The sequence below is a fragment of the Numida meleagris genome, chromosome 3 (assembly GCF_002078875.1).
Source record: "Numida meleagris isolate 19003 breed g44 Domestic line chromosome 3, NumMel1.0, whole genome shotgun sequence".
Classification (NCBI taxonomy): domain Eukaryota; kingdom Metazoa; phylum Chordata; class Aves; order Galliformes; family Numididae; genus Numida; species Numida meleagris.
Genome location: NC_034411.1, coordinates 16,973,076 through 16,998,177, shown reverse-complemented (window position 1 = coordinate 16,998,177; position 25,102 = coordinate 16,973,076). Strand labels below are relative to the sequence as shown.

Genomic DNA, 25,102 nt, shown 5'->3' with positions numbered 1-25,102 from the left:
CAGCCCTTAATTTGCACCCTGCTACACGAGGTAGCACTGTGCTAACTTACCAGAGGAACTATCCCAGTCTTTACTTGGATGAGAGCATGCCCTAACATCATAGATATTTCCATGAGCTTAACTGCAGCAGGTTCCTGTGGTGAAGAAAAGTGGCTGCTGCAAGACAGGTGAAACACACAGGTGGTTTCCCATTCAGATACATTAGGTGGTTCCTTAAAGGCCAGCAACAACTATTCAGCAACACAGAACTTTCCACTACCTAATAGGTTTCCCATTTTCTATGATCTGAAGCATGTTAATGTGACTGGAATTGAGTTTATTCAAGTTCACAGAAGACCTCGCCCTGTTACAGCTCCTGCCCAAACTGAATTTATGCCAGCCACAAGCAGCTCGATCACCAAGGCTAAGCAGTCTCTGAACACAAGAAGGAAATCCAACAGCCAAGGAGATTTTGTCCTTCATATGACACATGTAACTTTACAGAGAATATAGAAGGCCATTTGTTCAAAAAACATAGTACCACAAAGCATAAAAATCCCCCAGTGCCAGCACTGCAACCAGGTCAAGTGGTTTATTAGCTTTCACAATTAGTATACTTGTAAGTGTTCACTGCTTCCGTAGACCTGCTACAGTACCCCATCCCACGCAGGAGTGCATTTGAACAATCGGACATCTGATCAAATTAATAGAACAGACTCTGTCTCCACCTTCTGTCCTCACAGCTGTATGAAATACTTGGAGACAAGAAAATGTGGAGGTCTGAATCCCAGCCTTAGATGCCAGTATGCATTCAGGGTACACTAAGGCCACACTAAGGCTAAACAAACAGACATCCTTAAAAAGGAACCACACCACCCCAAAAGTGCGCCCTCCTCCCACTTACTAAATTACAATACTAAAGTAACAATGTAAAGAAAACTGACACAAATCTGTGCCATTGCTATAAAAGGCTCCTCGCTTACCTCTTACGAAGCAGGAGTTACGCGCACATCTAACTACCAGGATAGGATTGTCACCAGGTTTACCAGAGCTCTGCAGGGTCCTTCTGGCAGCATGGCAGGCCTCCTGCTCTGCATTTGTCCGGACCGCTGGTCTCAGGAAACTAGAGGCCATCCTACAAGACACTAAGCATCTGCACACGTTCATCTGTGACAAATTCTGCTCCAATCTTACAGTGTTGCTGCTTCACAGATATACTAATAAAGGTCACGTTCAGGATCTAGTATCTTAGCAGTGAGCAGGTCTTTGGAATGTCAAAATCATCTTCCTACCCCCAGGCCACAGAGATTCATCCCGTCAAGAAATGTTAAGGTATTCAAATATCTCATGGGACATGTCATCGTGAACCTTGTGACAGTGCTTTTATGAACAGTGCTTGGCACTGCTCGTGCTGCAAGACAGCAAAAAAAAAAAAAGATAACTGTTTCAATATGCAAAGAAAAAAATAAGAGTCTGAAATGCCTCTGAACCCAGTGTTTTATTGTTCTGTGATTACTAGTTACACTTTGACGCAATGTACTCTGAAATAAATTGGCACCTACTATATAATTTAAAATCTTAGCATCTTACACCTCATATTGGCATCAGAAAAAAAACCCACAGAATTGTTCTTTTTACCCAAGATTAAAAGAAAGATAAAATCTTTACATCCTTTATCGTTGGCAGGTGAGCATTCACTGTGGAAGGTCCTTAAAAATAGTGAACAAAAACTAACAACATAAGTGCCCTCCAAAAATATATAAAATCAGTATCAGGTAAGTGGCTCCCTTCTTTATACTAGTCCTATGCTTTGGCACTTTTAGTATCCAAGTGCACAGCAAATCCCTCATCTCATTTGAGGAAAATAAAAGTAATGTGCTCAAGAGTATACCAACTACTATGGGTGGCAAGAGGAGAGATTCCCACACACCATCCTCAGCTCCCACACAAACAGTACTTTCATCAAACGTGACACTGCTTTCAGGATCTAGCACATACCAAGGTGTTTATAAATACCAAAGCTTTAAAAAAAATTAGAATCATTTTGAACAAATAAATTACATTTGGTAATAGAGCTGCATTTGCTTTGGTGATGATCAGTTATCTATAGGCAGCATAAGTTATCTTCATAAGGCAAGCAATGAAATAGCAGACGTGAAGTCCCTGAGGATCAGCAGCTTCGTGTTCAATGTGTTTACTTTGCAATGCTTGTAGACAGCAGGGCAAACAATCAGTCCCAAGGCATCTGCTTTTTAATCTCCAAGCACAGCTGCAGACCACACAATGAATCATTTCTGTACCTCTTCTGTAGGCAGGAATCCGTGAATCAGAATACTTAACAGACCGTGGTGGGGAATCAGTTCTTCTAACGCTGGATCAAGTGCTCCACCTTGTGTTAGTCCTTGGCATTCAAAAGGATCCTTCTGCTGCCCTTTCAATTGCTGATTGGGCAGAGTAGGTTACAACTTCTGCCCCAAAACTGTCGTTGCCCATGGTACCATATGTTTGCTGCTCCTTATGGGCAAACAACGTACTTTCTGTAGAATGAGGATGCAAAACTCGAGGGATGTACATCTGAAATCACAAGCGTTAAGGATTTTACTAGTTTCTCAGAGTACACTGGGAAAATTTACCCAGGATAATTTTTCCCCTTGCCATTCTTCTTTTCATCCATTTCCCATTCTTCACCTTAACAACTAAGGCCTTTTGCATCCTACAGGATGCTTCCTGGTGCAACACTCATCTGTACGCGCACAACGTGTAGACTGTAGCACAAAGACCTGTTTCTACCTCAGTCCCACAGCCTTTTTAGCGTCAAGGCAAAGACCTGCTGGTCATGTCACAACTTCAAAGTCACAAAGCAGTGGCAATTGACTACACCTGACTGCTGTCCAGAGGTTAGTTACTGGCTGATGTAAGGCCCAGAACATAGCATACAGAGCCGTTGGAAGTAGCATGTCTCAACTACTCCTAAAACTTCAGCCGAAGGTACTTCTGTCTGGAAGTCATCTGGAACGGTGAAGGAGCCCAGCTGCAGAACTTGCTGGTCCCACCAACACATAAGTCCTACAGTCCATTCAGACTAATATATCCTACACAAGCTTTTTGCAGGGTGAGAAATTAAGCTTTTCTAGGGAATGTAAGAGAATGTTAGTAACTTTTAACTTCTTACAGAAGACGTTGAAGCGGTCCGTACATCTGCGTTTCCATTTTCACCATGCATGTCTTCTATCTGTAACCAGTAACAGGTGAGGGAAAGGGAGAGAGAATATCAAGCTGTTAAGTCAAAACAATATTAAGAAATAGTAAGCATTTAAAAAACTGCAGAAAGATCACTGTGCAGTGCCAGTTCTCTACTGCAGACTGATAATGAACTCACTTTCTTTCATACTCTCCCATACCACTCTTTCCTCTCAAATCCAGTTCTTGCTAACACTGCCATACTTCACCGTGCTGAATAACCCGCCTCTACCGATCAGCCCTTGCTGGCCATCTCACTGGAATGCACCTTTGTGGACAGACATTGCTACTCACAAGGCAAGAAACAATCCCACACGAACGGCTGGCACTACATTAAACGCACAGCTTGGTGCTGGAAGGCGTCACAGTACCATCGCTTACCTTATAGTTCAGTGGGCTCAGGTGCTTGAAACACGCAAAACAAGTATAAGCCACGCAAACAGCAATTGTGATGCTGACAACTAGCAATGTAAACATCGTTGTAGGTGCTTTAAAGCCTAGAAAAATATCCAGAGAATACAATGTAAAAATACACAGCAAGAAAAACTTATTCTATCTTCCCTGCTTTCAGAAGCCTCATGATTTTTCCTTAGAGGGCCAGACAATCCACTTCCAGCCTCAGCTTGGAGAGCTTGGTTAAGCACAAATCTTGTTGGCTGGTAAAACTGCTGAACAAACTATTTTCTTAGCCTTTCCCCCCTCTCCCCCCAAGGTCGAGAAAGGCAGCTGTAAAACTTGAGCAACAAACAAAGCTCACAGATCCTTCTCCTCATTCCTCGGTCATCTATTCTGGACCCACTTCTAAAATGCTTTTATTAATGATCTGTGAGATGTTATAGGTAGAGTCTATTTATTAAGCGTGATGATGGCACCAAATTGAACGGCTTGCAAACAACCCATAGGGGAAAAGCAACCTTCACAGATTACAGATGAGTAACAAGACTGTAGCTCCATTGAATACAACTGATGATTACAAACTGGAAAGCAGTCAATAGTGCAACCCTATTACCAAAAAAAAAAAAAAACCAAGTCTCAGGTATGTATATCGAACAATAAAGCTCTTCAGTACAGTACTACTAGCCTTTCAAAACCAAACTATGGGGCACTACAATAGAAGTATGAACAGAACTAGGAGGAAACACAGGAAAAAAGACAAAAAGCTGAGGAAACACAAACTACCCTGCAAGGTAGGGTTCCTTGGGGTGGTGCGGTAGGAGCATGGAATGAGCACTAAGAAAGTAGCTAGAAGGAGACTAGTAAGAAAACAATCACAATGAATACAACAGTAATTCTCCAGGTAAACTCAGAAAGTATTCTGAAGAAATTAATCACATTTTGCAGAAAAGATTATTTGAGTATGAATTAAGGGAAGGGGGAAAAAACTTAACTCATCTGTTCCTAAGTTTCTTTGGCCAAAAAAAATAAGCACCAATCCTGTTTTTTTTTTTTTTTTTGTGGTAACACCAGCATAGGTAATGACAGGGAACAAACAAGTTTTTAGTACGTTATATGAACAGATCTGTTTGAGATCAGAAAAACAAGAACAAAATAGATGTCACTGTTCAAACAGAAAAGGGAAGTGGAAAAAAACTCCCTATGGGTATTCTGGAACGTCCTTTGGAAGGAGCTCGTTGTGTAACTGTATGTTACAACAGTATTTACCAGTTGTAAACTGTCCCTGTCAACAGATCTAGAGAATCATGGTACTTAGATGAACATCCTAGGAGACAGGGGTTGGACTGCAAATAGCACTGTCATGTCCTCTGCTGTGAGGGACACAGCAGTGCTTTAGGTGTCTGATGGACAGATAGCATTAGGCTGAGGAGAAAACAGCAGCTGGGGAGAAAACAGGTGACACTAGTGAAGCCTGTCTGCACGCAGTACTGTATGCAGCCAAGCAGTATTTGATCCTGACTCAGAACTGAGATAGAAGTCTTTCCAGCCTTACATTTATATGAGTGAGAAAACAGAGTATTATATTATCGCTGTACTCTGCAGCTACACTGAATTCAAACTGTATCCACAGCATCCATACTGCACCATGCAAGCTATACAAGAAACTGATTAAGCAATCAAGCTTTATACATAACAGACTGATGTATTTTGCAGATAAGGAAGCAGAGCACTTCCCACTCTTTCCTTCCCCTTGGCACAAGCAGAAGCAGTGAAATCAAAACTTCAATTTCCCACCTCTCAGACTTACATCACTTGGCTAGCTTGTCTTGTGCACTGAGAAAGCATTGAAGAATATCATGTAAACAGCAACTCTATACTAAACCAAGCCTAGCATAAGAACTCAGTCTTCATTTTCCATCTCTAAGTTCCATGGTGAACAATGGCCTCACCTCACATATAGAACCAGGAAACACTTAAAAAGAAGCCATTTTTTACTACGTCAGGTTTTCCTTCATAACAATTAGAGATGCATCAGTTGCTGCATGGTTGCAGCTGATTTTTTCTAAAGCATGCTCTAGAAATTCTGCTGTTATTTGAGAGGAGACAAATGCGTTGGTCCTCCTGTTTGCAAAAACAGTTCTCGAAACATGGGGAAAAAAACAAGCTTTCAAGCATACAACCACTGCAGCAACAGCTGCTCAAACCCAAGTATAGCCTGAAGCAGTAGTTCTGAGTGCCTCTTAAATCCACTGGGAGCTCTCTCTGAAGTTAAATGACAGTCTGCCAACAGTATTATTTAACTACTGGTATTCTAGAAAAACATTATGAAGCATATTGGTTTGTCATCAGTGCTGTGAGAGCAGAGAAGGTAAAACACAGATTACAAAGGCTCCCTTTCCAAGAAGGAAAATTCAGCTCCTTCAAGTGTCACCCTCATCCCTGTTCCTTGCCACATGCCTCCTCCTGGGGGTGAAGAGCCATCATGTACCTCTTCTGATGCCAGTGCTGTCAGTATATCACAGCCAGTGCTATTAGTACCAAGTATTTGCAAAATAAAGAATCTGTATGTTTAAAATAAATTACTTAAAACCATGAGTTTTCAAATCACAGTATGGGGAGGAGAGTCACTATTTCACTGCAGTTTTTCCATGTGAAGTTTCACATGCAATGTATAACATTGGTCTTAGTTGCATCATTAGCTAACATTCTAACATTTTTTTTCTTAAACAAAAGAAGCAGTAGCCAGTTCATCTGAGCATATTCAACTCACACTGATTATACAAACACATGTAGTGAAGCCAAGAGCCATTTTACTAGTAAGAACTAGTTCTGAACAAATTATTATTTTGTGTTTTTTTTTTTTTTTTTAATTTGCTGTAACAAGTCTGTCACTCCACAGCCCAATTGGCCAATTCAAATTCCGTGCAACACATAACCACCATAACTTCATATTTACGGAAACAAAAAGAGAAGCCCATAATGCCTATGAAGCTTCACATGCAATTTAGGTAAGTTGGCGAGAGAGGCAGGAGTATCTTCTCAGTGAAAACAGATATACTTACCCAACCTCAAAAAAGAGAAAAAATAGAGCCAGAAAAGGCAGAGAATTGGAGCTGCAAGAGCCTGATTCACCGCTGAAAAGTGCATCTTCTTCTCCAGCTTAGCAGGGAGATACGCATAGTAAAGGTTGTAACGGTCAACCATGTGCTTCAGAAGCATATATATTAACCCTGGAAGGAAAAAAGAGAGAGCCAAGGAGAAGGGGGTTGAAAACATAATAAAAGCAGCAATTCTGTGAGGAAATCTACACTAACTAATAGACCCAAAATTCAGATACTAATGGTGGATACAGCCCAAATATGAACGAGGTATAGTTGCATGACAGCAGTCTGCTCCTAAAGTTGTTCACATGGCAGTGCCAAGACCCTCAAGGTCTCACCATCCTTCCCCCTCTCCTCAGACCTCCGTCACCCTCTCATGCTCCCAGTGTGCACCCAGAGCTCCTTCCCAGTGCTGTCACGTGGGTCACAGTGGTTGCGTTGAGCTGGGAACTCCCTCACACAGTACTGGTAAAGAAGAAAGGTCTAACAGTGGCTTTGCATTTCCTCTCTCAGCCTTCAATAAATTCATGACTAGATTTCAAATCAGCTGTGTCTTATCCCCAACAAAACAGCTACAGATGTGACAGTTACATACAATAACAGCTCGAGTACACAGTAGCATGTTCAGATACTTACAATTGCACACAAAGAAGTGTAAATAAACGTAAATTCTATTGTTTAAAAAACAGCCACACTCTCCCAATAAGGTTGTTGATTAAAATAGTTCTGAACAATATCTAATTTAATTATATTGCATCTGCCTTTCTAGTGTTTTAAATTTAAAAAAGGTTATACCAATACTGTCAAATGACTTAGCACAACATGCCTGAAAGTGGAAATAACTGTAGCTGCTGAAATAGTTATTTATACATAAAAAAAATTATGACAGTACAACATCTTTATGAACAAGAGATGCAATAAAATGAAATATAGTTCAGATCACAGTCACTGAAAGTGGGCAATCATCCAAGTGTTCTAGACAGATTGTTATGTTTTCTGCACACCCATACTGAATTTAATGGCGAGTACAGGAAAAGCAAAAAAAATACTCAAAGCTAGATAAATAATTTAAGGCATAAATTTTAATTTTGTTTGTGAGACAGCACAAAGAAAACTTCCTAGAAAAAGGTAGCTTGTGACCTAGAGATTTGGATACCTTCTGAAGGTCCTACACTCCTAATTAGCTGGTAGTCTAAGCCAGCAGGGCTATGAGAGCATACAGTATTACCCTTCCTCTCCAAGGGCAAGACTAAGACCTCATGCCAAACAAAGCAGCCAGCACATCATTAGGTCATATCCCTGGGGTCAGGACCGTGGAGCACACTGCTGTCAATAGTGCAGCGATGACCACAGCCCCTTTTCTCATTCAGGACATGTAGTTTAAATAAATGGTTTGCAACACAGAAGAGTTGCAGCAGTGGAAAAGAACAGGTAGTTTTCCAGTCTCTTGCTACTGTATCAACATACTATTTCTCGTGCTTTGTTTAAATACTTCAGTCAAACTTTAAGACAATTGTTATTTAAAATGTACCTAAAGGATTTAGGGATCAGAATGTCTCAAGTCAAGTTTGGCTGCTAAACTGGACCTCCAAGCTAGATATCTTATGCAGCTTGCTTCTCCAAGATCTCAAGAACCCACAGATAAAAAGAAAACCCTCACTCCCAAACCTATCTAAAATCCGATGCTTAACTAAAAAAAAAAAAAAAAAAAAGCACCACCAGAGCTAACTGAGGCTGGCACTCAAAACAAATATCTAACATTCATCAAATGTAATTTCAACTCCTCAAAGCAGTACAGGAAATAAGTAATTTGCCATCTTCTGTCCTTTTCCCCATAGGAAGGGATGGAAATGCAGATCAAAGTCCTAAGGGTGATCAGCATCTGAAGAGTACACAAAGAACCCAGAATTGAGCCTTCCATAATTCCCACTTGCCTCTATGTCACCTATGCAGGGCCCGCAGCTCATTGGAAACTTACCAAATGGGACAATGATGGGGCATGTAATGCTATAGGCCATGATGACGGTGAACACACACAGCATCCAGGCATACATTGCTCCAAATTCATATTCAAATGCCTGTTGCTAGGAAGGAGAAACAAAACACTCATATCTTTCAGGTCATCTATCAACACGTCAGGAGTTAAGGTAGAATGACTAAAGTAACAGTTCACCTTCTCTTACACCCTCCCTGGGAGAGATCACTTATTTCCTTGAGAGGTATAAACAGCAAATATGCACTAGTATGACATGTTTTAAACAGCTACGCTTACAGAAAATACAGTACTACTTTCACAGCCTTACAGGAATTCCTCAAAGAAGGTGTTTTCAATTACAAGAAGCAGATACATAAAACCACAAGGTGAAAAATAATTGTGCCAAACATAGAACCTTCGTCCCACCGCATATCCCATTGAATCTGTTCTGATCCCTGTGATGGCTTTAGCTGTAGAGAAAGCTCAAGATGCCACAGCCTTTGGTCAGTATTCCCATTTTTTCTTATATCTAGCTGAACCTCTTAGATTGGAAAGTCTATATAAACCATTTCAACCACAGCAAGGGGTAATATGCAACAGTTAACAGAATGGGATGTTTAACATGTTTTTTTTTGTTTGTTTTTTTTAAATGGAACCCACCCACTGCAAAAAAAAATAAAATAGAGTAGAAAAATGGTGGCAGCTGTATACAGGCTTAACTTATGTTCCTATTTCAACACCTAGAATATCAAACTGCAAGAAGACACACCATCTCAAAGTTACTGTTCAACACTTGAAATTAAATACAGAGAGTAAGCATTTATTTTGATAGATGTATATTCAGGTTAAAGTAAATTGTGCATGCTTGTTGACTGACAAAAGAAACTAGCTGTGGACGGGTCCAAATTTTAAAAACCTCAAGTTTAGGAGTATAAGACAATATCAGAGTTATACTATTAAAACCAAATCATAGAATTCTGACTCAGAGCTGTGAAGAGAATGATGTCTGACATTCAGAACCTGAGTTTTGATTTGTGACCATCTCTGACTTGAATAAATACTTCAGTGTTAACTACGCTTCAGAGAGGGGCAATATGAAGCTGTTACGGATGAGTGAAATAAAGGCCAAAAAATGCCAGGAGATGAGTTAATGTTCTGAAGGATGGCGGTTCCCACTGTTTCTGATAAAGACCAGTCATTTAATTGCTTCTTGCTAAGGAAAGGCTCTAATACCTGTTTAATATTTTTCCTTTCTGCTTTGGACCTGGCCATTATCATGCGTATGGTGTAAAGGATGAGGCCAGGTAGGCGCAGCAGCTCCATCGCATTGCCAATGAAAGCAGAGGCAATCACATAGTTCACAAAGAACGCTCCCTGGTCAGGCAAAAAGACACATCTACAAGGAAAGACATCAGACAGTGACTGGAAAGCAGATAAGCAAGTACAAGGAACATACATACGCTTTTAGAAATCTCTCTCCCTAAGAAGAAGTACAGGACACAATGAGAAGTAGCTGGAAGTCTAGTAATCTTGCTGAAGAAAAAGAGTACAACATAACTATAAAGGCAGTAAGTGCAATATACTGTAGAAGTGTACTTTTACAGGCTAATTTGCAATGGCTCTATAAGAAGACTTGCTGAATCACACAGTTTGGATTAGGAAGAAACTGCTCAAGAAATAAGACAGTGCAGTCTGATGGGTGGCTGATAGCAGAAGAGAGCATCATTTCATGTCTATTAACAGCAACTTGAGACAAAACGAGATAAGACTGCCATCAGATAATTTTATCTCCCAGCTTAGAAACTCCTAATTGTCTTCTTGTTACTGATTTTGAAATAGTGGTGGGGAAAAAAAAAAAATCATCTCTTATAACTGCTTCCTATTCTTTCCCTTCAGTCACCTCACAAACCAGCCACTGTGTCCAGCCCATAGTCACAAGAGCTTCAAATAACCAATATCTGCAAGTGTGTGGTACTGGCATAAAAACATTTGTATTTCTTAAAATGAAAAGTGAGTTCAATGGGTTTCAAGAAGAACTGCCAGAGCTATTTTGTCTCACTGTAGTCTTTGGGAGGATTGCCCAATAAATGATATGGAACAATCCCCACTACATTATCTAGTCACTTCACCCCATCCTGTCTTCTTGCATCTTCTACAGAATTTTTAAGGACGTGGAAGAATAACTCTTTATTGAAAGTTTGCATACGCTACCTAGCAGGAAAAAGCATGGACTTCTTCACAACAAAGGCATTTTCATTGTCTGCTACTCTTATTTGGAAGTTCAACATCATTCCCAAAGCATCATCCCAGCGCTAACTTTAATAAACACTAAGCAAGATTAGTCACAGATAAAAAGCATTTTAAATGATCTTGCAACAAGGAGTTGCTTAATACTTACTCTAGCCTAATGGCAGAATCAGATGACTCTCTGTCAAACAGCCAACGGAAGAATAAATCAAGGCTGAAAGAAAGATGGTTAATGTAATTCAGTGTCCAGGAGATTATTATTGTGTAAAAATGCTTCTCTTACAGTAGTTCAGGATACTATTTTAGCTTTATAGTTACTGACAGTCATAAGCAAGGAGGGGAAAAAAAAGATGCATAATCAAACATCGACTTCATCCTGAAGTTTAAATGATTCACTTTTAGCAGCCATCATATAGATAAGGCAAATACATGCTACCCTGTTAGCTGGGGAAACAGTTAACCACTATATAGGTGCAAAAAAAAAAAAAAAAAAAAGAAAAGAAAAATTGTAACTGAAGAGTCAGGAAACTTGGCTCTTGGCTGTATCAGTATGGGAAACTTTCAACTAGAAATTAATCTGTCACTGTCAGAGATCTGTTTGCTACAACAAAATCAGACTCCAGAGATATTAAGGGCTAGGAGATCCTCAGATGAAAGGTGAACATTGAAACATTGTAACATTAAAATCTAATGTGTAATGACAAGCACACCAGACACACTAGAAAAGGATGAGGGTATACTATCTATACTTCAACTAGCAAACAAAGGAATATTACAAAAATATAATAGGAATATTATTAAAATATTCAAACATTATTAAACTATGACTTTACCTGGTGAGACCAAGGGAAGGCAGAATCAATACCATGAATAACAGAAATATGTAGACTTTATGCATCATTATTCTGTTCTCTCCAGATCTACCAAGAAAAGAAAATTAATAAGAAATTCATATGAAAGCTTTCCATGCATGAAGAGTTTTGCGCAAAGAACATCAGCACCCAGAAGACTTCCATCTTCCCCTGCCGTATCACAGTGCTACCAGATACTCGCAACAGAAATGCCTTCGAGACACTCACCGATTCAGACCAAGCAGGCTCTCAGTATCTTCTTAGGCACAGAAAATATTTTAGAACATTAATCCAGACGCTGGATTAACAAGACTACAGTCCTGCACCACAAGCAAGGGTATGTGCACCAGTCACAGCTGGTTTCTCATCCAGTGATACTCATATCTCAACAGCTTGTAAACAAACTCCTCACCAAACCTTATGCCAGGAGAGATTAGGCAGTGTGCAGAAGGGCACCACCTCCAAGAAACCAGGCACTCAGACAAACTACTTTACTTGCCAAACATCAACACTTTGAGAACATGACATTACTAATACTTTACCACTCCTACAGCAGCAAGAACATCTATCTAGTGACAAACTGTCACCAGAAAATTGCAGAGATTTCCATAAACAACTCAGACTTTCTTAAAGGAGGTATCAAATTAGGCATTAAAACCACAGTGCTTTTACACGATCACATAGGTCTTGGGCACTGTGGGATATATCAGTTAGTACAACTATAGTGAGACTTGAAATCAGATCTGTGATCACTAGCAACTCTAGAAAACTTGCAATCAATTTAAAATGTCTCAAAGTTCATCAGCCAAGTTCAACTATCAAAAACAACATTGATGAAAAGCAAGCAACTATGACCAATTAACAGAAAACTCTGGATGCAGTGTCTTAGAAGGGAATGGTACAAAAAAATAAAAAGGATTTGACCCTAGAATACAAAATAATCAATGGCTGTAGTCAAAAGATTAAATGAAGGCAAGCACAACTGGAATTCAGCGTGAAGTATCATAGGTAAACTGAGCATGAAACCCAGTACACTAAGCAAGGCTGTGCAGAGCTCCCCCAGGTTAGCAGCACATCACTTGACACCTCTGAGTGGACTGGTTGTATCTGGAAAATCTTGTGTCAACAGACCTGACAGGCTGTGGTGCTGTAAGGTCTTCTCAGATCACCACCAGCAATATCCGATAGCACTGATTTGTGCACTGTTACATCCAGGTCACTTTTCATGCAAAATAACAAGAAGAGTGACGCCCTTCTTATAAGCAGCCTGTCAGTAGTTGGAGCCCTTGAAATAGGATTTGAGACTCCAATGTTCTCAGCCTGTAGGGGATCAAAGCCCCCACTTCTTACCTTCCCAGAGAAGGGCCTCAGGGAGATTTGAGGTACTACCCATGCCCCTGTTGAAGGAGCATTTTCTTCTAATAAAGCTTTAAATACAAAGTGTGTGTGAGGGGGGAAGCACAAATGAATCATCTGGTTGGTTCTGTACTTAATACAGCAAGCGGAATAACTCCAAAACATTGGTAACAATATTGGAAAGAGATGAAAACATGATATTCCCTGCTACAAGAGGTCTGCAGATTTAAAAAGTACCGTAAACAGTTGAGTGCTTCTCCTTTTTTTTCCTAGTAATTCAGCTGATAAGGCCAAAACAGAGAAAGATTTCACTTACTTTGTCCAGTGGGACTCCAGCAATGTTGAATAATAGACAATTGTTGGCAACAAAGCTGAGAAGGACCAGAGCAAGAGCGTTGGGAAGAACTGACTGATGATAGGATTCTGATGGGAAGAAAAAGGGATAAATATGAGAGACATTTTAATACAGCTGTGCTAGAAGAACAGAGGCTGCAATAATTAGCTTTTCGTAAATCACAGCAGGTCAGACTATGGAAATCTTATTCAGATTCAGACTTGAATGTGAGTAAGTTCAGAATGAGAGCTCAGCATTGGTGTGCAAGACAAGAAACAGGAGCAGGATTGGGGAATGAATTCTATATGGATGAAATCTCACAAGCACCTTTTAGGTAGTACAAACAAGCTTGGGGAAATATCTAAAATGACAGTTTTAGCTGAATGTGGACGTATATGGCATCCTGGTTTTCAGTCTGGTAAGCAAAACAAACCATGGCATTTTACTTTAGGGTTTAAAAATCTGAATTCCCATCTTCTCATCCTAAAATCAAAATACAAGTTGGACACAAAACTGGCAAGAGTTTTAGATTTTAAACATTTTAAGTGTAGTAAAAACTACATTCCAAAGGTACAAGTAAATATAAGATTCATAACAGTATAAAGTTTCAGATGAAAATATTCAACCTATCAGGGAATGAAAGAGGAACCAGGACCTGATTCTGGACATACATGTATATATATATATAAATATACACACACACACGCACGTATGTCCAGAATATATATTAAATACACACACACACACACTTATTTTGTGTATATGTGTAAGTCAGCAGCTACACAAAACACTTCTGAAAATTTCAACAGATCCAGCTTATAGAACTTGATTTTTTTTTTTTTTGGGAACTATACATCTATCCCTTTAATAACATTTTGGTCCTATATGCAGCTATATCCAAACATATGGAGATACTCACATTAAGATAGTGAATAGGTTTAGTGACATTGAACTTGTCCATGGTTGATATGATTATGGATGGAGTAGTAAGAAAAAACAGCAAAATAAGAAGAGACAAATTAATGCACCACCATCTAACCCACCAATTCAGCCCGCACACTGAAAGATTATTCCTGCAAAAAAAAAAAAAAAAGAAAAAGCAGTAAGCATTTGCTGCTATAAGTACATATTATCCGCCAAGTAACAGGTGGCACTGCTTCTTCATCTTCTCAAAGTTATATAAACAAAGAACTACAAAAGTTCCAGTTGTTATTAGAAATAATGAAACCAGTGCCACTTTTCTGATGTGATAATATAACTTGCACTTGCAGGATAACTTATTTAGTCTTTTATAACACTTAAACAAAGCGTTCAAATTAGTTAAGACCTGGGATGAAACAATTTCTGTTTTGTACCTATGTATTAAACTGAGAAAGTTAGAACAAGAAGAGACTGAAACTATATAGAGAACAGCTATCAGAGGCAGAACCTACCAAGAAGCTGTGACTTAAAAAATAAGGAAAAAACATCCAACTGAATCCACAGCAAAAACTGGACTTAAACAGGTAATGTTCTTAATGTTATCTGAAACAATTTCCAAAAGGACCAGAACAATTTGAGCCTCAGCCAAAGCCAAGCATTTTAAATAGACAAAAGAGGGACAGAGAGGCTCATTATCACCCCCAGCGATGACAGCTATCACAGAGAACCTACATAAGGAACTTGGCAAATTGCTGTTTCTCCTCTTCTTCAAGGGAAAAAATAAACAACACATTTTTTTGCGCCTCACTTGCAATAGAGATGCCTCAACTGATTTACTGTCCTATGAACTGGGGATTATATTGATCAAACCCTATATTGCTTACAAAACAACTGGAAAACCTTTGGTCAATTTTAGCCTGTAAGCACAACAGAAGATAGCACAAGAACAGCTTGATTCAAAATTATTTATGTATTTCCACGCTCTCTCCTGTAAGTGTCGGGTAAAGTTACTGGGTCACTCAAAAAATGTTGGAAGACAGGCTACAGTTTGCAGAGTGGATCAAGCTATATTTGTCCTACAACATCTCAAAAAAAAAAAGATATACACCTATACAAACTTGGAGAATATTCCATTCTAACATTAAGTTCCTCACCTCAGACCTCAGCAACAGATATATATGAACCTCAAAAAATAGGAATGCTGAGGTACAGACTGATGAAGCTTTAGTACATATATTTTTCATGTTAACAGAAAAAGCAGATACCAGAACTTTGGGGTAGCAAAACTCTAGTCAGCCTCTGAGAGGAATCTCCAAGGTCAAAGAAGAACACCAGTAATAGAAATAAAAGAATACATATCAGCCTCATTTTAGGGCTAGAGAAAAAAATGCACAGATTCTTTCTCCTGTCCCTATTCTAAACCCATTTATGATAGTTTAGAAGACAGGAATCTTACCAACATATATTCTCAGGATATGTAGCATATCTAACCTCCCAGTTTGCTATGCACAATTCCTTGCTGTAGGATGATGGCTGGGGTTCTCCTTTACACTTAATACTCCGACATTTGCAGGCATTGAAGTCCTTAAGGATACTGTAAGGGGGAAAACCAAGAGGATTATTACAAATTATTACATCTGAAAGTGCTGGAGGAAGACTGCCAATAGCAGTAAAAAAAAAAAACAAACACCTTTTAAGCTTTGGATAATTGGAGATCAAGACAGTTAACATTGTAACATTATCTCATGCACACAGTGACCATTAGATACACAGTTACTAACACAGGCCTTTGATACCTGACAAAGCTGGAAAACAAAAAAGAAATATTGATTCAAATTGTTCAGGGCTTCTATCAACACAGCAGCAGTGGCTCATATTAAAAATTAAAGTCTGAGAGCACTGGAAAAAGTAGAAATAAAGACAGGCAGTACCCCAAACATCTCTTGTGTAATTACAGCTGTTTTGAAGTCAAAGCAAATTAATCCTTTAATCTACACTCAAATTTCACCATGTCAACTTCACATCTAACTAGTTTTGATTTTCATACAATTTTTATAATGCAAGTAACCTAACAATTTGAAATAATATTCTCTTTCACCCACTCCCAGAATATTCACAATATTTATCTCCTGAATTAATTTTCAATGTATTGAAACCAAGTTTAAACACTGTCAGAGTAAATGCTTCCAAAGATTTCTCAGAACACCCCCAAGAGAAATGCTAAGCATGTATTTAGACACAGTACAACTGTGTGTGTGCTATGGTGCAAGAGAAGTTCTACTCCAGATGAGCTTTGCTACCCTAACATGGAAACAGTAATATATCACATTTGAATGAGTGGACTCTAAAATTCCTGGTTATGCTTGTTTCTCAGTTGTGCTCAGAACATAAAGAAAACAGGGAACCACAGAAGCACCAAACAAAACAAAAATGACAAAACAGATCTTTATCTTACCAGAATTCAAGCAGGGACATCAGCATCTTACAGCAGCAAGTATTTAAGAAAGTTAGTCAAAATTCAATAGCTTGTATTTGAAAAGTAAATAAGGAGCAATCTTTAGCACTTCTAGACACACTACATGAACACGAGCAGCGGCATTAGTCAAACTTCTACAGCTATCTGATTCCATGAATTTCAGTTCTGGCTTCCTGCTTCTCCCATCCTGTATCAGGGCTCTGTGGAGCAGAGACCACTAGTGGCACCATATAACTTTTTAATCTGGTGGCTTCAGCATCAAACATAAGCTAATTTTCCAGAGAACAGAGTTTACAGCAATAAAAGTCTTTTCAGTACTCCATGATTCAACTCAAAGATGCCTGTAATGCAACTCTGACGTGTCCACCGAGAAGTTATCCCATCCAAACTACAAACAAGAAGTTAACAGTCAGAGAATGAATCTCAGTGCTTTTCTTTCAGTTTCACACATTGAAAGATTATTCCATGCTCTAAAATATATAGAAAGGATTCTCAGAAACTGTCAATTGAAAATGATAGGTTACATGCATTTTCTGTATTAACAACTGGGTAAAAGAGGCTTAACTTCTGATACTGGATCCTGACGAGTATCTATTGAAACAGGTAGAGACACATAATATCTGTAAAATCTGTCTGAAGTCAAGACCTTGAGGGTCACATAAGCAATATGCAAGCAAAAGAAATATTAAAACAGGTTGTGCCACATAATCATCTACCATCTTGAAAAGTAGTAACTATTACCAAAATCTAGAGTATCTTGTATAACTTCTACAAGAAAAATTTTTACTTTACAGGGCTTTTGAATCATCTTATCCTAGGTTATCAACAACTTGCTTATTCAACAGACCTGAGGTTTTTTTTTTTTTAATATATACTTACACATTTATATGTACATATGCAACATGAAAAGCTGAGTGCACACACATTTTTTTCTGAAAACCGCACAGCAAGTTATTAAGCTTTCTTTCTATATATTTACAGACACACAATGCTGTGAAGTCATGTTTCTCCTCTTTACTCCACCCAGTACTTTGCCAACACCAAACATCCAGAATCTATCTTTAAAACAATCTCACTACTTTGTTGAGGTTACTCAGTAGCACCCACCGTGATAGCTTAGTAACTACATTTGTACATTAGAAAATGGAGAAATCAGTAACCCGTTTCCAAGACCCACTGGTCTGGCCTACTACTAACCTACAGTAATGGATTCCACAGAGTAGGGACTCTTATCTCAGTAAGTGTCCAAAGCCACTTAGTCTCTTAGGTAATGAATACTTCATTTGAAGTATAGAGGCTAAATGCATACTTGCAGAAAAACTTACCAGTAAGCAGAGCAGAACAAATCCACAGAATGGTGAAGTAGAAGAAAGGAAGAAGAAGCAACATAAGCAGACAAGCAACACAACCAAGATCAGTTGTACTATTAAAGTTAAAGGAGAGCAAAGAAGATAGCAGACAAAACTTACTAGGTTGCCATGGATTTCTCTTTAAGTGTTACAAATGCCATTCCAAGTGGTTTGTTTTGAACTGCTTGTTCCTCTTTTGAGAATTCTTCATCCAGTTCATTCATAACTCTAGTATAATAATCTACAGCATCTTCCTGTTGAGAAATTGATGACTGTTACATCCAAGTATCAGATGGCTGATACTTTCATTAAAATAGAGTCCACACAACCCATAGTCCTTCTTCCTTACACTACTTCCACAAATTAAAAAGCATGTCACCACATGAAGACAAACAAACACAAGTTTCTCTTGTACTTAGTTTTTGCACTAAGATCACATTTCCAAAGTTGTGGGGAAATACTTTTCTCTGGTGTACAAGAACATGAAAGATAAGTTCCCTGCAATCAACAAATAACTTTTTTAAGCTCACAAGATGTTACATAAAAACTGCTCTATATGATCTACCCAGCCATGAGTAAAGACGGACACAATCTCTCACCCTTTCACATCCTCTCATTTCACAGCAGCAGAACTGACCACACAGCTTAGGGTTGATTTGGGCTCGTTCGCCATGCTTCTCATACAGATGTTTATAGTAAGCCAGGCTTTTTTCTGCCTCATGTCTAGGTGAGAAAATACATCCAAAACATTTTGCATGAAAACAGTATCAAGAACAAGCTTAGGAAGAACATAAATCCCAAGAGGAAAAAAATGCTTCAAAGACTCACAGCAAATCAGTCACCAAAAGTACTCATATACTTTATTCTAGCTACTTCTTACAATTTATTTTCAAGCCTGTAGTAGCACTAAAGAATCTACACTCATGGAGATTCCAGAAGAAAAAAGTAACTGTTGTACAGACCAGAAGAAAAGCCCTTTCCCTCTTGTGACCAACATCTCTGACTAAAGCAGCAGTCTGCTACAATTAGTAATTAGAGTTACTAATTCAACAGCTGGGTTCTCTGCTTTGTACTGCCTGACCAAGCAAACAAAAATACCAGCCAAGCCTTCAAAAACACATACTTTAAAATACAGTTGAATCTGTCTGAAGCGCAGACCAGAACTTTAAAAGCAGAACTGATTTCTAGTAGGTGCAAGCTTAGTACTACTGATAAATATCGAAATCATTGAATAAATCGCAGAATGGCTTGGGTTATAAGGAACCTCAAAGATCACCTAGTTCCAACTCCCTTGCTGTGAAAGGAAATGGTGATTAAGGACTAGCAATATATCTACAAAATTATGCTAAATTCAGATAGATTACAAAAACAAGTACCTTTTTTTAAAGAGGTGAATAAGCCTGGCTACATCATAACATAGCTGGACCTCCAGCACAATGCAAGTTGGATAGGCAGCACTGAAAATGAAGCAATACGAGAGAAGAAAGTACATTGAATAAACTGTTTCAAAGACCATCACCAGTGTCTAAAGGGTATCTCAATCACTTCTGAATGAGGTAACACAGAGAAGAGTCTTCCACAGAGACTGGCGTTCAAAGTTACTTTAGTACGAGGTGTGCAGCATTATTCCCCCCCAAAAAGCCATGTGGGAATATTAATGGGAAGTGTGGAAACACAGCCACAGTTAGCTAATCTTAAGATTAGAACCTAAAATATCTCTATTGAAATATAGCATTTTTTCATTCTATTCTCAATTCTTTCAAAGGATAGAGAAACCATTTTAGAAGATGGATACTATTACATGATTTGAAATAGTGCAAGAGTCAAAGACATTTCTGCTTGGAAAGTTAAAACTACTAAGATAATCTTAAACCCCCTGTTCCTAAAGATACTCATTAAGCACAGAACTTACATGAAATGGCCTTGAATGGCTTCTTGTTTTGCATTTTTTGGAAGACCAGTTATAAACAATGTGCACTTAACCTGCAAAAGAACAACAAAAAATTCTATTTTGAAAAACGGCATCAGAAAAGAAAAAAGAAAAAGCAGAATCACTGCCTGCCTCATAAGTAGCTAAGTTTTAGAATGGAAAAAAAAAGAGGTAGGATACTTCAATGGGAGCTGTACCTATTTCAGATAGCAAAACACTTTCTACACTCATTAAAGGCACAACAATTTCACAAGGTCCTATTACCACCCCCACCCACCCCATTCTCCAGACACTTTTCTCAATTCACTCAGTGGAGATTTGTTTGCAGTGAATTCTTTAACACTTATGTTACATTCTAGCAAGGAGGAGGCATCATTGCAATTTGCTTTTTTAGCATTGTCCACTTTCAAATATCCCATACGGTTTGTTTGTTTTTAAATCCCAACACAGGAACTTACTATGTTTTCTTCTTTATACGTGACTGTTTTCATGTGATGACTCATGAAGACAACAGTCAGAACCAGGTAAACAACAGCAAAAAATGTGTGCAGCCAAAGAAGATTGTTACTGTTGGACAAAATGTTATGAATATGAGAAATAGGAAGAATTAATTATCCTACTGATACACATAATTTGCTTAGCATTTTGATAGCTAAAAACCTTTCTTTAAACACAAAACAACAAAAAAGGTAGTAACTGATAAATACTCATATATATATATATACAGATCCTTGGACAGCCATTAGGGTTACCCATTACATTTTACAACAAACAGTTAATGAAAGTGCAAGGGAAACAGCTAATTTTTGGAAACATTGGGCTTATGCCTTTGCATTCAGATGACTAATAGGATGCTCCATGATATTTGCCAAAATATTTTTAATTGGTCAGTGGTTATTGTGTTGAACACAAAACTGAACTCTCCTTGAATGCAATCCTTATCCAAACCAGAAACATCCTAATATAGAGACTAAACCTCACTTCTCTGATAGCTCCTTCCTCCAAGCTTGATAAAAGAAAAGTGTTCTGTGTGCAGCTCTTCAGTTTTGTAAAGAGTACTAGTAATAACTTAACATAAAATACAGGAATCTATTTTGCAGGTAAAAACCCAACCAAACAATAAAATCCTCACTAGCTACTAAGAATCATAAAGTGGTTAGAAGAAAACAAAGTGCACAGGCAAATATTCTCTTGGACATTACAGCATGGATAGATAAGTTTTGATTAATGACATAACAGAAAAGCTGTACAGACTAGTATTGCAACCTTTTTTTAAAAAAAAAAAAAGATTTTTTTAAAAAATGAAGCAATTCTAATTGTGATCTCAAATGGGAGAGGCATTCACAAATCTGATTTAAGAGAATTTAAGTTATCTGAGTTACATGTTATAGTGAAGCTGCCAGCTTTGTTTTCCTTTCCACAGCATGGTTTCTTTTAGCATATGTATTTCTGAAAATAATATTGCTAGATGTGCAGTCACTAGCCAAGACAAACAGGTAGTATTAAAAAAAAAAAAACAAATAAGAGCTGAGAGCAGAAGCCAAGTTTCTAGACTTCTTATCAGAGCCATAACGTATACCCTGAGGCAGTACACATCCCAATTTCAGTTGACAAAGCATGATTAAGTAGTTTCTACCCCCGTGAGCCATGTCGCAAGCATCAATGCATGTATTTAGAAACTACGGCAGGAAACAGACATAAGTATAAAACTACCTTCAAAGATTTACTCACTCAGTTTCTAAGTTCTGTATAGTTGTTCTTCCAAAACTATAGGGATCTTTAACTAAGAAGAAAAAAAAAAAAACACGTAGCATCATTAACTGGAACAAAATTCACATGCAAACTATGAGAAAGCCATCTTTTTTATTTCCTCTTTTTTTTTTTTCAGATGTTGATCTACTTCAACATTGAAACAATTTAGAATCATAATCAATATAGGTTTGCAGTATGACATTTTAAAATTTGCAAAAAAAAAAAAGCCCTAGTATCATACCACTCTCAGCTCATCTAAAGAAAAAAATCAGAATACTAGATTTTTGCAGCACGTTTCCCTTCATCCCATAGTCTTCTTTCATATCCAATTAACAACATAAGAAAAGAAACAATACCAAAGGCACAGGGACAACATATCCAGTTACAAAGGTGGGCAAAGTCACAAGGCTCTTTAAAGCATAGGTAGACGCAAACTGAAAACAAGAACTAGGTCACATTAAGGGCAGTAGAAGAGAGCAAGTTTTTTGGGACAAAAATCAGCAAGTCAGTACACAAAATAAGATGCAAACAATGTGGTATAAGAGAAACCAGACAAAACATAAAGAAGCACTCTGCTTGAGAGTACCAGGGAAAACCAACCAAAGTGGTGCATAGCAGTGTAAACTGAGATGATCAACCGTGAAGTCTGTACAGGCCTGTAAATGTGATCTTAGCAAGACTGATAGGAAGTTGGCTCATAAGCATATTTTATGGGCTAATAAGGGCTTGTTATCCAAAATGGTAATGTGTTTAAACAAAATCTGTCAGAGTTCTGTTCACTAATATTCTATGGGATAGGTGGTAGATTAGAGGACACATCGTATTTGTTGAGTACCAGTCAATCAGGACTAAGACTGCAAGAAACATGAAATAATTCTTTCAGCCCAGTTAGCGCTGACAAAGCCTCAGCAAGACAATTCGCTACTCAAAATTTGACAAAACCAGGGCAGAAGGGAACAAACAAAAAGCTCCTGAAAGCTTTTACAAAAGCATTAAAGCTAATTCCTTTCAGAATTTGAAAAAAATTCTTACCAAGGAGACCACCTGATAAGTTGACAGGCAAAATGACACCCACAGACAAAATGCTGACAGCAACCAACAAGCAGATGATGTGACGCTGGAAGGTAAGGTAATGTATGGCATCTTCACCGCATCTGTCATGAATCTCGTCATCACTACACCATTGACAAAAAAAGCACATAATCAGTCTACTTAATACTCTTGGGGTTGTTTGTTTTGGGGTTTTTGAACATACATTATTTTCTCAGTTTACCCAATGACTTCTCCATCAATCCCTATCAGTTTTCAACGCTGTTGTGTTCTCTCATCTCTAAGTTCAACTGCTTTAAGTTTCACAAGTGTCTTTTGCTTGCACAGTATCAACATACAAAAATTAATATAATGGAATTTAAGATGGAAACAAGAAATGTGAAATATGCAGGCAAGTTCCTTTTATCAAGCTGGAAAAGGACAAAGACATCTGTCACAACTTCCTGCTTTGAAGACAGCCACACAGTGGAAAGCTTAGATCTCAAATTTCAGGATCACGCTGGGACAGTGTTCACACATCTCAAGAAAGGCTTCCTGATGAAAACAATAACAGAACCACCATAGCCTTAGGAGAACTCTTATCATCTGTTCTGCTGAAAATGAGTAGATGAGTAAAATATGAGCTCTTGGGAAAAGAAGGAACTAGCAAAAATGGAGAAAGACTCGATCTGCACACCCTTCTTCTTTCAATGTATCCAAGCTAGAAATACATTTTTTAAAATCATAACTTACTAAGCTCTGAGACATAAGGAACCAACATCACATGTTTAACACTCAGCTAACAACAGGATGGGCTTTTCCTCTTCTGTCAGTTCCAGCCCCAACTAAGTCACCAGTTCCCCACAGAATTCCTTGCACGGAAACCACATTTCCTGCTCAAGGGCCTACTGGCTTCAAACAGGGGAACACCCACGCAGTACCCTTTGAAGGGTAAAAGCCTAGAGCCAAGTTCTTTGCTCAAAATCCATACAAATGGCCTAGATTCACTTCAGTTCACACGTTGTTCCTAGATCAGGAAGTCCCTGGCCTGTCAACAGAAAGGCAAGTGTATCCTGTAGAAGTATTCCTCTTCAGTCACCTTGTTTTCATATTCTTTTCTGGACCCACTATTGCCCACATGCTGGAGGCACCTGTATTTCTGTTTGCATTAAATTCTGCCTACTCAAGGGAAAAAAGAAAAGAAAAGGAGCACAAAAAGGTCTTTTTTTTAAATTAAAAACAAATTAAAAAAAGAGATTTACTAGTTATTTTTCATACTTACTGCATCCGAAAAGCAGCTGCCATCCAAGAACAAAAGCCCTATAAAGAAAAAGGTTTTAGGAGTTAAAACAGAAACACTTCTCTTAATTGTAGAGGTAAGATACTGTGGGCTTTTTCCACTAAGCTAATCTGTTAGCTAAAAAGCTGGCAGCCAGTTACTTTGAAAATATTGCTTAGTAACAGAAAACATACAGAAAAAAAACCTATTGCTCTACACACTTTCTAAAAGGTACTTTGTGTGTCTGCCTTCAGAGAGTATTTAAGATTTGAGGGGGATTACTTGTATGTTTACTGCTTGGGCTCCTTAAACTTATAGAAGAGTGTCCAGATCCCATCTTCACAGAAGAAAAGTCAAGACTTAATCTCGCTATGAAAATTGGTATTTAATGCACAGTTTTAGAATGGTGATATTTTCCCCTAAAAAGAAAAAACATTTTCATAGATTCCAATTTCAAGGAGAAGCTACATGAGAGTCTTATACAAGTTAGCATCTTAAACTCTAGTTAGAAATAACACTGTGCTGAGTTTAACTGAAAGGCTTCTCAACTAGATTTAAAAACCCTCCTATGAAACAATACAGCAGAGATCAGTTTCAATGATAGAGTTGCTAAGTCTAACTAAAAAAAATTCTTCCACTACTAATTAGTTTAATATTACAAGGTATAATCCCTCTCCTAATTAAGAGAGTTGTTTAACAACACTGACGCAAAATACTGGCTCATGATACAATAATAATTTGTCAAGAAATAGAGAGATCATTAATAGTTCTATAAATCACAGTACACAATGTATTACTAATTTTTACACTGGAAAACCATCTATGCAGAAGTACAGACTAGTACATTGGGCTATGCGGAATGGCAAATTATAGCAGATTGCATTAGG

General features: G+C 38.2%; 1 protein-coding gene across 10 annotated transcripts in view; it reads right to left on the bottom strand.

The window, feature by feature from the left end:
• The window catches only part of TMEM63A (transmembrane protein 63A), a 29,692-nt gene continuing 6,048 nt past the window's right edge, over positions 1,459-25,102 (bottom strand). For 9 of the 10 annotated variants that reach the window (XM_021389728.1, XM_021389727.1, XM_021389729.1 and 6 more), the window contains 19 exons: positions 24,219-24,256; positions 22,940-23,082; positions 21,887-21,938; positions 20,614-20,722; positions 20,138-20,208; positions 19,602-19,682; positions 18,825-18,948; positions 18,346-18,479; positions 15,857-15,994; positions 14,399-14,552; positions 13,462-13,568; positions 11,772-11,858; positions 11,090-11,152; positions 9,925-10,087; positions 8,695-8,800; positions 6,678-6,845; positions 3,601-3,716; positions 3,152-3,211; positions 1,459-2,553 (listed from right to left, as the gene is read on the bottom strand). In XM_021389728.1, coding sequence (XP_021245403.1) covers positions 2,389-2,553; positions 3,152-3,211; positions 3,601-3,716; positions 6,678-6,845; positions 8,695-8,800; positions 9,925-10,087; positions 11,090-11,152; positions 11,772-11,858; positions 13,462-13,568; positions 14,399-14,552; positions 15,857-15,994; positions 18,346-18,479; positions 18,825-18,948; positions 19,602-19,682; positions 20,138-20,208; positions 20,614-20,722; positions 21,887-21,938; positions 22,940-23,082; positions 24,219-24,256 — 2,079 coding nt within the window. In that variant the 3' untranslated portion in view covers positions 1,459-2,388. Of the gene's footprint in view, positions 2,554-3,151; positions 3,212-3,600; positions 3,717-6,677; positions 6,846-8,694; positions 8,801-9,924; positions 10,088-11,089; positions 11,153-11,771; positions 11,859-13,461; positions 13,569-14,398; positions 14,553-15,856; positions 15,995-18,345; positions 18,480-18,824; positions 18,949-19,601; positions 19,683-20,137; positions 20,209-20,613; positions 20,723-21,886; positions 21,939-22,939; positions 23,083-24,218; positions 24,257-24,497; positions 24,635-25,102 lie in introns of all 10 variants that reach the window. The other variant, XM_021389730.1, reaches the window with a different exon arrangement.